This window comes from Columba livia, chromosome 8, assembly GCF_036013475.1.
Source record: "Columba livia isolate bColLiv1 breed racing homer chromosome 8, bColLiv1.pat.W.v2, whole genome shotgun sequence".
NCBI classification, from domain to species: Eukaryota; Metazoa; Chordata; class Aves; order Columbiformes; family Columbidae; genus Columba; species Columba livia.
The window spans coordinates 30,867,205-30,881,026 of NC_088609.1; the positions used below are offsets into that span (position 1 = coordinate 30,867,205).

The 13,822-nt window shown below is 45.1% G+C and overlaps 1 protein-coding gene across 3 annotated transcripts in view; it reads left to right on the plus strand.

Annotated features, from left to right (window-relative positions):
* The window catches only part of C8H1orf21 (chromosome 8 C1orf21 homolog), a 111,729-nt gene extending 98,408 nt beyond the window's left edge, over nucleotides 1–13,321 (plus strand). For all 3 annotated transcript variants that reach the window (XM_065071340.1, XM_021293014.2, XM_065071343.1), the window contains exons 4-6: nucleotides 2,524–2,600; nucleotides 6,644–6,704; nucleotides 12,531–13,321. In XM_065071340.1, coding sequence (XP_064927412.1) covers nucleotides 2,524–2,600; nucleotides 6,644–6,704; nucleotides 12,531–12,569 — 177 coding nt within the window. In that variant the 3' untranslated portion in view covers nucleotides 12,570–13,321. The remainder of the gene's footprint in view (nucleotides 1–2,523; nucleotides 2,601–6,643; nucleotides 6,705–12,530) is intronic.
* The last annotated feature ends 501 nt before the right edge of the window (nucleotides 13,322–13,822 follow it).

Consider the following 13,822-nt stretch of genomic DNA (forward strand, 5'->3'; position numbering starts at 1 on the left):
TTAAAACAAAGCTTTTGTGTCTTAATTTCTATTTGTGACATATTAAGACTCTAAAAGCGGTTGCAGTGCTGCTGATGCATGGTAACTTTATTTAATGTTAAATAAGGGAGAAAATGAGGTTAAGCTGAAAGATGTGACCCTTCAACCAAACTCAGTTCAGCCTGGAAGAGGAATCTGACTGTGTTAAAGCATTTTGGGTTTTTTTGTAAGCTCGATATTAGAATCCAAACCATTAATTTCTGATTTGTTTGTATTTGGAAGAATTCTTTTCAAATATCTATTTTTATCAAAGCAAATATTTCGGTCAGTGTAATGAAATATCAGTGCCGTAAATAATAGCTAAAAACAAAGCAAAGAGCCAATTTGAGACCTGGTTGGGTTTTATTTTTCTCTGATCTCCTCTTTTTCTGCTGGTTCCTGCTGAGCAACAGATGGAGAAGGTGACATAGTCTCTGCTTAAGTAGGAGAATTGTAAGTAATAGATAATTGAGGTGTGCTAATTATCAGAAGGCATAGGAGGGAAAGAGTAAAATTTGGGATCTTGAAGTCAAGTGAACCAGAATTTTATTTCCTGTGCAAGTCAGTTAATATTCTGAATATTAACTGAGACCCACGGAGAGAAGGCAACTTACATTTTTCTGGTGTTTTTCTATTTGTTCCTAAGTGGCAGAAGTTTCTTTAGGCTGGGATTTGAGCCGATTCCAGCTGCACTGAGGCCAAACCGCAAGCGCGGTTGGGAAGCCGGGTTTGCGCTGCCGTGATTCACCGCTGCTCCCGACGCGGGAGCTGCAAATCGGAACATCCGTTCCCTTTTAACTGGGGCAATGGCTTCGCAGCTATTTTTTGATGGGGAAACGTGTGTGCCCGCAGGGTGATGGTGTGCAGAGAGAGAGAGCAAAAATTCACCATGCCTTGCAGTAGGTGGTCAGGTGTTATTGCTGCTGGACCATCCAGATGTGTCGTTCCAGATGTGCAGTGCAGCCCCTTCCTGGTTTCTGCCTCTGCGTTGTGGCAAACCGACTGGTGGAGCAGATTTGAGGATGAAGTCTCACCTGGTGTGTGAGGTTGGGAGTTAGCTGATACCTGGTTGTGGTGTCTTCACCATGAGACTTGTCCCTCTCTTTATTTTGCTTCACAGTCGTGTATGAGTTTGCTTGACGGTTGCAGCTCATACATCAACTCATATGAGCGGTATCAGTCATAGAATCTATGGGTGCGAAGAGACCTCCAAAGCTCCCCCAGTGCCAGCCCTGCCACGAGCAGGGACATCTTCACCAGCTCAGGTTGCTCAGAGCCCCGTCCAGCCTGGCCTGGGATGTCTCCAGGGATGGTTCAGCCACCACCTGTCTGGCCAACCTGGGCCAGGCTCTCACCACCCTCAGGGACAACAATTCCTGTCCAGCCTGAATCTCCCTCCTTTAGTTTAAACCATCACCCCTTGTCCTATCACAACAGGCCCTGCTCAAAAGTCTGTCCCCATCTTTGTTATCGGCCCCTTTTAAGTACAGAAGAGCCACAATAAGGTGTCCCCGGAGCTTCTCTACTCCAGGCTGGACAACCAGGTGGAAGCTCAGGTATGACTATGTACATGTACACATGCAACATGCACATCCATAGTCATCCCCAGTTAACACTGTTAAAACTAGAAGATGCTTAGAAAACGCGTGGTTTTGTCTTCCGTTCTGCTGCTTTGATGTGACACGGTGGGACCGTGGGCAGGCGGTGGCTGTGGGATGGAACACGCACACGCTGACGTTTGTTAAGGCTTGGAAGAAAGGCTCGTTGCACTCTCACTGTGATTTTCATGCAAGGCACCGCTGTCTGTTTAGGAGGATTAAAAGATATGCATTAAACAGTGTTAAATATGCTGAGGCAGTTGATGTTTACAGCCCTTGTAGAATTATTCATTAAAAGATTAACCGCTAGACAGCCTCTTTTTCTTTAAATTCAGTGATTTAGTAGCCCTCTTAAAAATCATGTTGTGTGATTCAGACATTCAAAGACTAAGTAAGACAAAACAAACCCACCAAAATTACCCACAAAGGCACTAATTCTTAGGTTTACATTTCTTAAATTGTCACGAGCATGACGTGCCTAAGAAATTCAGGTGGATTTGCGGAGCGGGCGAGCTGTAAGATTGGACTCAGCTCATCCATCTGCACCAGCAGCTTTCCCAAATACACAGGGCTGGGAAGATCTGGAAGGGGTGTGTCCTAAGGGATTTTGCAGACAAGAGATACGTGTGTGCACTGAGCTTTGGTTTATAGAAGCCTTTGGCACTGGGATAAGTTGTTTCCTTGAAGCGCTGGCTCTCAACTAAACTCTTTTCTCTCCCAACCAGGGTCATTGCATCAATCGTGTTGCCTTTAATTTCGTTTTTGATGAGCTTTTCTCATTGTTGTACAGGTAGAAGAGCCTGCACCCAGCGGAGCGTGACACCGTGATGACAAACGCCTGTCGTGCTTTTTGTGCTTCCTAAATACTGATGGTATCTCTGTTGTGTGATTTTTTTGTGTGTTTCAGGAAAAAAGTGCCAGTTCAAATGTAAGACTTAAATCTAATAAAGAGATCCCGGGATTAGTACATCAACCCAGAGCAAAGTAAGTTGATTATTTTTTTTATTGTAATACAAATCTACACGGATTAAAGCGGTATCTGTGAGATTCTCAGTTATTACCTAGCAAAAACAATGGGTGGTTCCAGCAGCCCTAAAACCAAACCCAGCTTAAATAAAATAGGTAAGGTCACCTGTGCCCCTGTACCAATGACACAGCCGGGCAGCACTTGTGCCTGCAGCATCCTCTGCTTCACTTGGCTGGGATGCAGGACTTATTAAAAAATAAATAAATGTGTGAGATGCACCTTGCTGTGTCTGTAGGTTTGCCACGCTCAGCTTTCCATATAACTTACACATAAACAAAATTATATATGTGCTAGTGTTCCTAAATAAGTTCCCAGTCAAGTTTTTGCTTGCTCTTGGCCTAGGTTAGCAGCTGTACTGCCTGGGATTAGGAGTGGTAAACAACTTCTATTTAAAGTGGTCAAGTTGTTTCTTAAAATGAGGGTTGTTGTGTAGCTGAGTTTCTCCATCCTTTGCTCGTAGTTCTGTGCTGTTCCTTGTTACATATGCCATAAAATATTCAACTCCTGTGACACACTGGTTATTGGTATTAGTAGCTCGATTCTTATCGAAATCACTGTTACATTTTAATCACTAATTGGATTGAAAATAGCAGATTACACGGAGCCGTATATCAGGTTCTTAACGAAGAAGTGATAACGCTTTGCTGCTGGGTTTTGAACAATAGCGGGAATGCTGCTCTTTATGCCATGCCTTCGGGGCACTTATTAACTTGAACTTGCTGCATATCAAGTGCGTTGTACACGGTTTCAAGTCTGGAAACTTCAGTAATTTCCTCATCAACTGACAGTATTATTCAGCCTCCTTTCAAGAGGGAAAATTGAGTGATTCAGATGTAATTGCAAAGAAGTTCACGGTAGGGAGGTAGAGGCAAAACCACAGTTCAGCAAAGCTCTGCTTCGTTACTGTGGCTGGGTCCTTCCCAGGAGGGTCAGAGATGTCTTTAAGATGCTCTAACAAGAGACTAATCAGCCTCGGCTAAAAAAGGGCAGTTTCTTTTGGTGGGTCACCTCTTCTGGTGCATCCAAGGCAGGTGGACTGCGTGGGGTCGCACATTTTTGCATCAAACTCTGTTTATATTTAAAGTCCCCGCAGAAATCAGAACTGACCGAAAAACCTAAAGACATCCCATTGGCAGAGGTGAATGTTTCTACCACAGTCCTGCAGAAATAAGGCAACGTCTCGGAGAGTTACAGAATCTAACACTGCATTGCTGGGTAAAACCTCCTCTGTTTGCCTGAGCTTCTGCCGTTTACCCAACGTATCGCTGGATTTCTGTTTGTAAAGTGGCTACGTGTGTTTGGGTTGCCAGTCACCAAGTCAGCAAATACCTATTTTCATGTGCATTTTTTTTTTCAAGATTTATCATCTGAAAACCATGACAATTCTGACTGGGTGTTGGCATTACTTGGAAATGGGCTACTTAGCCAAAAGAGCAGAAATTGATAGATAAATCATTAAATAAGTGTTATAGGACTGTTCTTGTAGACCAGGTGTTATTTCAGAACAAAACATAAACCAGGTAACAAATTACAAGTTCGCATACCATGGAGGAAGTTTTAAAATGTCAGCTGTAAAAGTAAGATTGGGAGGGCTCTTCCTATTTATAAAGGATTTAGATTTTTACATCTAGAGCCCTAGACTCTAAAATCAGTGTATACAGGGAGCCGGGTATGGGGGTCTTTGGCAGAGGTCAGGGGTTTGGTCCTTGCTCTTCCCACCTGAAGCATAAATTGAAATAAGTGGTATTTTATACTATTTTTATCCTGCTAAATCACAGAATCACAGAATGGTTTGAGTTGGAGGGGCCTTCAAAGCTCCCCCAGTTCCCCCCTGCCATGAGCAGGGACATCTTCACCAGCTCAGGTTGCTCAGAGCCCCGTCCAGCCTGGCCTGGGATGTCTCCAGGGATGGTTCATCCACCACCTCTCTGGCCAACCTGGGCCAGGCTCTCACCACCCTCAGGGCCAACCATTCCTTCCTCATGTCCAGCCTGAATCTCCCTCCTTTAGTTTAAACCATCACCCCTTGTCCTGTCACAACAGGCCCTGCTCAAAAGTCTGTCCCCGTCTTTCTTCTTGGCCCCTTTTAAGTCTAGGAAGGCTGCAATAAGGTCTCCCTGGAGCTTCTCTTCTCCAGCTGAACACCCCAACGCTCTCAGCCTACCCTCCCAGCAGAGCTGTTCTGTGTTTTGGCAAATTGGCAAATGTGTTTCATTGACCTGCCATGAAACATCTAGAATGTGTTCTCGTGCCTTCTGATGTGTTTCATACAAGGAAAATTAAATCCAAGTTTCTATTTGGGAAAATTCTGGAAGGATACCCAAGAACTCTGCTTGGATTCAATGGTTTTCTGACTCTTCCAGTTCTTCATTAACTCTGCCAGTTCCCCGCCCTGCCATGGATTTTACAGTTTTACACAGCTCCTCAAAATACACATTGTGCCAGCGTTTGTGTGTGTGTCGCATCTCTAAATCATAGAGCAAGTTTACTGCCCGGTCACACTTTTCTGAAGATCATGGCCTGGAAGTTCTTTAGGGGTTCCTGTAGGACTTTTCATGTATCTGGCAACACAATACTCCTTCCCCTCCCACCCTCCTTTAGTTTCCCTATAGATTATGTTTGGGGTAAGTCACTGCAGTATCACCTCATTTTGTTAGAAATTAGATCTATATGATGTTGCAAAGGCAGGAGTGTGTTTCTAGTGCTACCCAGAAGGGGTAAAGCCCTTTTCCAGGACACCTGAATATGCTCAGCTGCCCCAAACAAGCGTTTTTTTCCCCATTTCAGGTGGAGGTGGGAACCCAAGGGACAGGCAGACATCTGGGGACAAAACCTCCCACAGCCCCTGAAAGGCACATTGTTCCCTCTCCTGAATCACCAGCTTTAGGTTTTAACGCCACTCTGAGACCTTCTCCTCGGAACTGAGCCTTCATTTACATCCAGTATAAGCAACTCATTGTATACGTTCATCCCGATAGCTCGTGAAGTGTGAATGCGGAGCTTTGTAGGAAAGCACAGCGTGTTTTGGGGCACTTGGGTGCGGTATTAACTCATGACAGCAGAGAGGCTTGTCGCGAGGAAGAGGAGCCTGGGCTGGGAATTCAATAAGCCAAACCAGCTTTTACCATCGGAGAAAATCTCCGAGAGCTGTGTGTCCTTCTAACCATTTGTCATCACTGTTAACGCTGACACCAGTGTCCATCCTTCCTTTTTCCTTTGTCCCGCGCTGAGTCCCTGGTGCTTTTCTCCAGAGGATGCTCCTGCTCACCTTCCCAGAGGGATATTGTTACTTCAGGAAGGAGGCTCTTACCATCCCCTAATAAATAAAGCACATATACCCCAAATACTCTCTGCCACGCATCCTCGTCTTTGTCTCCTCATCCTTTCCTTTGTGTCCAACCTTCCTGCATTTTTACCTTGGGGAAGGGTCTTGTGCCACCATCAGCGTTTTGCAGACAACAATTGAAGAGTATTTTCCAGCCCTCCTCACAATCTTATCAGTAACCCCTCAGTCTCTTGGTGCTGCAGAATTAATTGAAGTGAATAATCTGCTGGGTCTGCTCGGGGAGCAGCAGAGACCACCCATAGGGGAGGTAGATCTTGCAGAGCAAGGCTTTAACCTCACATCGTAGGCATCTCATTTTGTGGTGCTGAGGTTGGCAGGCTTGGAAAACCTTCTCTCCCAGCACAGGGGGCTCTCACTGGCCCAGGGAAGGGCAGTGGGCTATTAGGTTTCTGTAATCTGCCTGGAAAAGGGAATAATCTCTCCTGGATGCATGTGGGTCCTAGGTAGAACGCAGGACCAAATGCAATATTTTTTTTCTGTGGGCAAACCATAAAAACGTTAAAAAAATTGTCATTGTAGTCACTGTGTAAAGTGATTTATTTTTCACAGCGGTAAAAACCTTCAGCTGGGTCCCTCAGCAACTCTGAGCTGCGGTATTGCTATTTAAAATGGAACAAACCCTGTTGGTACTGATGCTCTCGCTTTGCCTTTCAGCATGCACATCTCCGAAAGCCAACAAGAATTCTTCAGAATGCTCGATGAAAAAATCGAAAAGGTGAGAAACAAAAAAGCAAACGTACGTTTTTCACTTGGGGTGGACACGTAGGTGTCGCGGCTCCACGGGGTGGACAACCTGCCTGGTGCAGTGCTCCACGTTCTCCAGTTCTTGGAGGGGCTCTGGTCCGAGATCCCCCTCACCACTCCTTGGAGAGATAGTTTAAGGACAAAGAAGACAAAAAAATAAAGAAAATAAACCTTTTTTTTTTGTGGAAGCATCACCAGGCTGGGATGGATGGCAAATGGATTCAATGCAAATGCTCGGGATGTATATAAAAGATTGGATGAGGCAGCAGAGCAAAGTGGGGGTTGATGCCCTTAGGGGTTTGATCTTTCATTTAACCTCTGTGGGAGACAACTGGAGTCCGAATGCTGGTAGTATCTGGGATACCCTTCTTATTTCGTGCTGAATCTCTTCAAAATAGCTCCTGGGTCCAAAGGATAGTCTGGCTGTATGTATAGATAACCCCACCCTGGGGCCTGCGCTGAGTAAAATGATGATGCTGGAGATGGTTTGAAGAAGAGGGTGAATAGTTCTTTGCATATTTCATTGTCTTGATAGCAGCTTTCATGTATTTCCCAAGTCTTTTAAATGAGAATCCCAGTTCTTTGTGAGATAGTAGTGAGTGATTGTACCACAACATAGATGGGAAACTGAGACTTGAGCAATTAAACGGGCTGTTTGGATCAAGTCTAGATCTCAACCTTCGCTTATACCTTGACCTGATGTTTGCTTACCAATATGCTCTTTACACTTCATGTTTTGGAGTGGTATATCTTAATAGCTGAGATTAAAAATTTCCTTCCCCAGTTGGATTAAAGTAATTTGTACTCCCAAATTGTAGTGTCGGGTTGCACAGTAGGAGGGAAATTTTTATTGGATGACTGAATTTTTGCCATATTTGCTGGCACTTCTGCTCTTAGGAGTTGGGAGTGCAACAGTGGGTGAGCCTCTTATTTGTCCCTAGCAACAAATTGGTTATGCTGCTCTGAAAAAAAGTATTTCATGAAAGCAAAACATTAAATAAAGGGGAAGAGCAGAAGTGAGGATGAGTTTGAAGATTCCTGGGAAGAGTGTTTCTGCTCCACTGTTTCACAGAAGTAAGATTTTAGTTAACCGATATGCATTTAAAAGTGGAATTGGTGCGTATCTATATGTCTCCTTTGAATAAATGCATCCAACCTATAAATATTGAGACGCTATTCCTGGACTTGGTCACCTTCCAAACACAGAATCGCCAGCGAAATGGATTTTCCGAAGATCTATCGTATCTGCAGAGCAGGCCATCTGATGGCTGTATCTAATGATGAACCGAGGTTAGACTGGGGGTTTGAGATTTGTTTCGGGACGAATAATACCCTTCATTCACCAGCTGCCGCGTCCAGACGCAGTTGATCGTGTCTCCTCGCTGCTTGGACTGTGCTCTCAGATGCTGCAGGTGTTCTCCAGGGCTCGTGTACTAATTAAGCTTCTAGATCAGGAGATTACCTGTTTAGAGGAAAATACACAGTTTTATCTGCCAAAGAGAGGAAGACAGCTCCCATGCATTTCAAACTGCTGACAGCTGATGGGATTGGCAGGAGCTAATGCGCAGCTGAACGTGGGATTTGCTTTCCCTGGGGACCTCCTGTGCCTGAGGAAATAGTCTTCCTAAGAGAAGTTTGGGGTTTTTTTTTTAATTAATCTTTGCCCTCAATACATTGTTTTTCTAGGTATCCGCCACAAGCGCCAAAAAGATTGGAACATCTGAGGGGTTTTGTTTGATCTCTAAATAGCGTTTTGAGTCCCTTCTCTGGGGAAATGGAGGGCAGCAGTCAGACAATTAAACAAATTAAATCAGCGAGCGGCTTGAAATCATCTGCAGAAATGGGGGTGTGGGCACAAGGAAACTGAGCCGCCTTCTGCAAATGCCACCCCAAGGTAGAAACCAGGAAAACCTCCCCTGGTGCAACTTGAGGCCATTTCCTCTTGTCCTTTCCCTTGTTATTTGGGAGAAGAGACCGACCCCCCCTTTGCTACAGCCTCCTTGCCTGAAATCACAGAAATACATTCCAGTAGAGGATGAGCAACAGGTAACAGCAGCAATTATGCTGGAGGAGAGAGCCCCCTCCAGAGCAAATTAGAAAGACGTGGGTCAGAAGTAGAAGTGATTCAGTGAAGGCAGAAATATTAATACAACTTTGCGAAGTGAAAAAGCAGCAGAGAGCGACTGACACATCCCTCCTAAAGCGAACGCAGCAGCTGGATGAATCCGAGAAGAAGAGAAATGGGCACGACCAGCCGCAGGTGGGACGGGGAAAGTCGCTGTACTCATCACATAGTGATTAACCAGGTTTTGAAATGCCGTCTCCGATTAAGAAGATAGAAATGTGTCCTGGTGGCAGCGAAAAGCAGGAGCAAAATGAGGCCGTTTGTATTGGCATTCTGGCAAATAATGAGTTATCTGGGCTCTCCCTACTCTAACAGAGCAAGGACTAATTTAGGCAGATGTTGTATATGGATTCGCAAAGAATTGCTGTGAAACACAGCAGAATTCCCATGTCTCCCCTAAAAATTGTCCAGCCTTTGGGTTTTTCTTTTTCCTACATCTCGACTTAGATTTGGGCCTTGGTTGCCCAGGACCGCACGCAAACTCCACCTTACCCCAAGAAGAAATCTCATTAAATGAACAGGATGGCTCAGATTCGAAGGGGCCCTGTCCCACCAGCACTTGCATGAAAACATGAAATAAAAGCAAAATTAAAAACTGTGACATATAACAGGGCTGAATGTGGAAAATTTACCCCATTTAGCGCCTGCTAGTGAAAACATCCTGACGATGGCTATCGTGGAAAATGGTCTGAAAAGCAACTGCTTTCTCTGAGTACAGAGCAGTAAAGGAATGATTAGAAATTATCTCCTTGAAGTGTGTATTTTTACTGTAGGATATGACACAGTGTGCAGGCGGCTGTCTCGCTGTAGGAAAAACTGCCAAGGCTGAGGTTGATAATATAATTGAACTTCTAGGATTATATTGGGGGCTCGTACCCCTAGAGGAGAAACACATCTTGGCTTTGGGGTTTATGAAACAAACAAACAATCCAGGTGAGCTGTACCAGAGGAAATCATCACCGGTCCCATCATCATACATGGCTGCGGTGGTTTATAGAAAATAACCACAATGCAAACGTGCTCATGGAAAAAAACCTATGAGATGAAAGCAACGTCATAGCACGTGAAGATGCTTTGCTGTGATCGCTCCTGTGGATCCCCTGAGCCCGGGACATCGTGTTTCTGTGACCACGGGGGATGTTGCTTTGGGGTGGCAAATCATTTGGTGTTGTGGGGGTTGCAGGGATTTCTCCCCAGTTTGTTGTTGGAGGCCACGGGAGAGATGCTCCGTCCCCTCTGTAGTAAAACTGGGCACGAAACGCGGGGGAAAGGCACAATGCAGCCTCTTGTGTCGCATTTAAAGAGAAACGGGGGGGAGTTGCCAACCGAAACGTATGCAAGGGCGGAATTATTAGGCTAAAACTCATTAGCAAAGTGGATTGCTCTTAGTGACCGTATTGATTTTTCTCTCACGAAATAAGAAGCGCACAAAAATGGGCACAGCATACAATTATTCAGTGCCACCTCCCGGCGTTTTCTTCCTGCGGGCGCTGCGAACAAAACCAGATTGATGGGGAAAATAAGGGTTTCCCACCGTGGAGCCGGGGGGACGTTTCCCAGCGTCGGCCACCTCCTCTGAAAGGGACCACTGTGTCCCACAGCCGCTTTCAGCCCCAGCAGAAGAAAGGGCTGCTTGGCAAGGCCCATTTCCCTCCCCAGGCCGCCTCTTCCTCCTCCTCTCCGGGCCGGGTTGCAGGAGGATGCTGGTGCCAAGCAACGTCTCTACAACAGTCCATTGAACTGGGGACAATCTGCATTCGGGCGGCGTGGGGTTTGGTTTATGGGCCTGTCACCCGCAACAATGGGGAAAAGGGCTTTTCCTGTGATTATTTTTCTTTCTTCCTTTTTTTTTGTTCCTTTTTCTCTGAAAGGATGTCATCGGCCGTGATGCACACCCGGGCAGGGGGACATGGATGGTCACGCTGTCTGGATGGGAGACACCAGGGGAATGAGCACTTTTGGTTTGGGTACAAGCAGCAGGAAAGGGGCATAGGGCTTTTTTTTTTTTTTTTTTTAATTTTAAATTATCTTAAATTCACACACGCGTGGACATCTACAAAGGCTGAAAGTCGGAATTTGAAACTGCGAAGAAAGGAAGACGGGATTTCTCGGGAATTACGCGGACTTGGATGCGCGTGTTCCCGTTCTCATCTTCCTCGGCGTAGTTCATTTACGCTCTCAGTCATTAAAACCTATTTAATATAATAGCCCGTGCTATTATGGGCTGTTAAGGGGCATTTGGAGTGAGGTTTTGCCCAGCCCCACCAGGACACTTCCCATCTCTGGCACAGCAAGAGATCGCAGCTGCAAACCACTCAAGGTGTCATTGCCTCCAGCATCTATCAACCGTCCTCTGAAACAACCGGGGGGGGGCAAAAATTGACATTTTAAAGTGTGTTTTACTAGATGTTTAGCAGGACCAAAGCTGCCTTGTTTCTCTGCCAATGCAGACAGAGCCCTCTCCTGCCATTCTGCCTGAGGAGCACCAAGGAGAAACCCCGGCGTGATGGATTTACATGGCTTTATTCTTCCTCCCATCTTCCCGAGACACACTGTCCTTATTGCTGATGAAAATTCAATTAGGGCATCAGCTTCAAGCAGAAGCTTTTGCCTAAAAAGAAGAATAACAACTGTAACTTTTTTTGGCCTCTTTGTGGCGTGGTTTCTCCCTGTCCCTCTCTTTTTAGGAGGATAAATACCCCTCACTGGCTGTTTGTGCGAGGAAACCTCACGACGAGCCCTCCTTCATGAAGATGCTAAAGCATCTGCTTAACTTCCTGCTCATGAGCTACTCCAGGGCTTAAATATTCTTTCTCTTGTGTTTAAACACCAGTATGTGCTTAACCCCACCTGAAGCATCTTGGTGTGGACCCCCCAGCAATCCCAGCATCGTCGGTGGGATTTGAATTGCAGACACATTTTGGAGCCCTTGCTCCCGACATGTGCCGTAGCTGTGCCTCCCAAATAAACTGATCTCCGCACCATAAAAACATCTCTAGTTTCCTTCCGTCTTGTGGTGGGGATGGGACAGAAGGTGTAACACAAGATAAGTCCGTGTTTTGTGAAGCTTGTCCTGCTTTCTGCCACCGTGCACGTGTGATTTCAGTATTTCAATTTACTCTTACGTCCAACTCTTGCTGAGATTATCAGATGCGGTGGCGTTGTGCACAGCAGCTCAGTTGCATTGCCCATAGGATTACGTGAATTATAGAATCACAGAATCATTTTGCTTGGAAGAGACACAAAAGATCATCAAGTCCAACCGTAACCCGCCACTGGCACTACCCCATGTCCCTCAGAACCTCGTCTATACATCTTTTAAACACCTTTGTGTTTAAACAGCTTGGTCGCTTTTGCCTCAGAGTTTGTGTTTTTGCAATGGATCTCTAGGGTTGTGTCCAGCAAGGTGTATCTTTACATAGAATAGGTTTGTAAATCCCCCTGCAATTTAAAGCAGGGGACAAAATTAATGCTGTTTACAAAGGGTCTCCTATCCTGGTTTAATGCAAACCTTCCAGAAACAGCAGGAGGAGCTGTGCAAATGCCAGTCCCTGTTTTTAAGGTTTCTACCCAGCTCTGAACATAAATCTCCTAAATTTAGAGAACCGACAGGTACTATTAGTCAGCGCTCCCTTGATTTACTTTCCTCTCTTCTGGCTTTTCTCCATGCAGGGTCGTGATTACTGTTCAGAAGAGGAGGACGTCACATAGTGCCCGCTCTGCCGCTCGCCCCGGAATCAGTAACTACTGTGTAAATAGACGATGACAACCCAGTCGAGACCTTTTGGAAGTCTTCTTGAGTGAACAGCACTACATACCAGAAGAAGATCATTTCCACGTTATATGCTCCATTCAGTTACAGTGTTTCTTAATGAACAGATGAGGAATATTGCTCAGAACTCGTAAGGAACTGGTTTGTTTGTTTTTTTTAATTGCTGCTAGTTAAAACTCGTCGCAACCTCTCACTTTTTTTCTGTGTCCAGATACGCAGCAAATCTCTTAAAGTTAATCCGAAAGACGTTGCTGATTTAATGGAGGCTTCTGGCCCGTTTTCTATCAGGTGAGGTAGTGTTTTACAAAAGCTTCCACAAGCGAACGTTCGAGCATCTAAAGAACCACCCTTGAGCTGTCTGTCAGTCTGCGCTCGGGCCAGAGGGATTAATTAGCGCTGGTGATTTCAGGCTTTGGAGACGGGATGTTTTTGCCGCGGCAGGCCTTGTTTCTCTGCTGGGAAGAAGCTGAGAAGCTGTTATCCATTAAAAGCATGTTGTCACTGAAATACTGGAAGTGATGCAGGAGCAGGAATCTGTACTTTAAGAGGAAAAAGAGTTTCATTTAATAGGCATCTTAATCAAGGACTAAGCTTGCAGTATTGGCTTTGCTGAGCACGAATGGGAGTGTGATCACAATCATTTTGAATCTCTTTTTTTCTAAGAAAATAAACATTTTACTGTTTTTATGTATTCTGGTCTTTTACCGTTCCTACAACACCGTGTTTTAAGAGTCTGGGGACAAGGAAGGCAAAACCAGCCCCCGCGCTGATGAGTCCGGATCCGACCCCTTAAAGCAGCTCCATGCCAACCAGGGGTATGTGTTGCTTGTCCTGGAGAGTTTATTTTTCCACATTATACAGAGAGGATATTACCTTCTCAAAAGCAGATGTAATATTTTTAACAAACGCTGTCATGGGTAATATATAAAAAAAAAAAAAAAAGAACAAAAATACACCTATTGTATTTATTATTTCAAAGGAGATTGTTGCCTTTGCTAATATTTCTTTCTGCTTTGGAACCGTCTGAGGGCCAGGTGTGCACTGCGGAAAAAACTTGGTCAGGTCATAGGTTTCTGTGTTGCGTTGATGTCATTGCTGTGCGTGACGTAAGTGGAATTTTATATAATATATAATATAATAGCGTTAACAGCATCGTTTGATGTGGCTGACACTCGAGCAGGGCACACTGCTC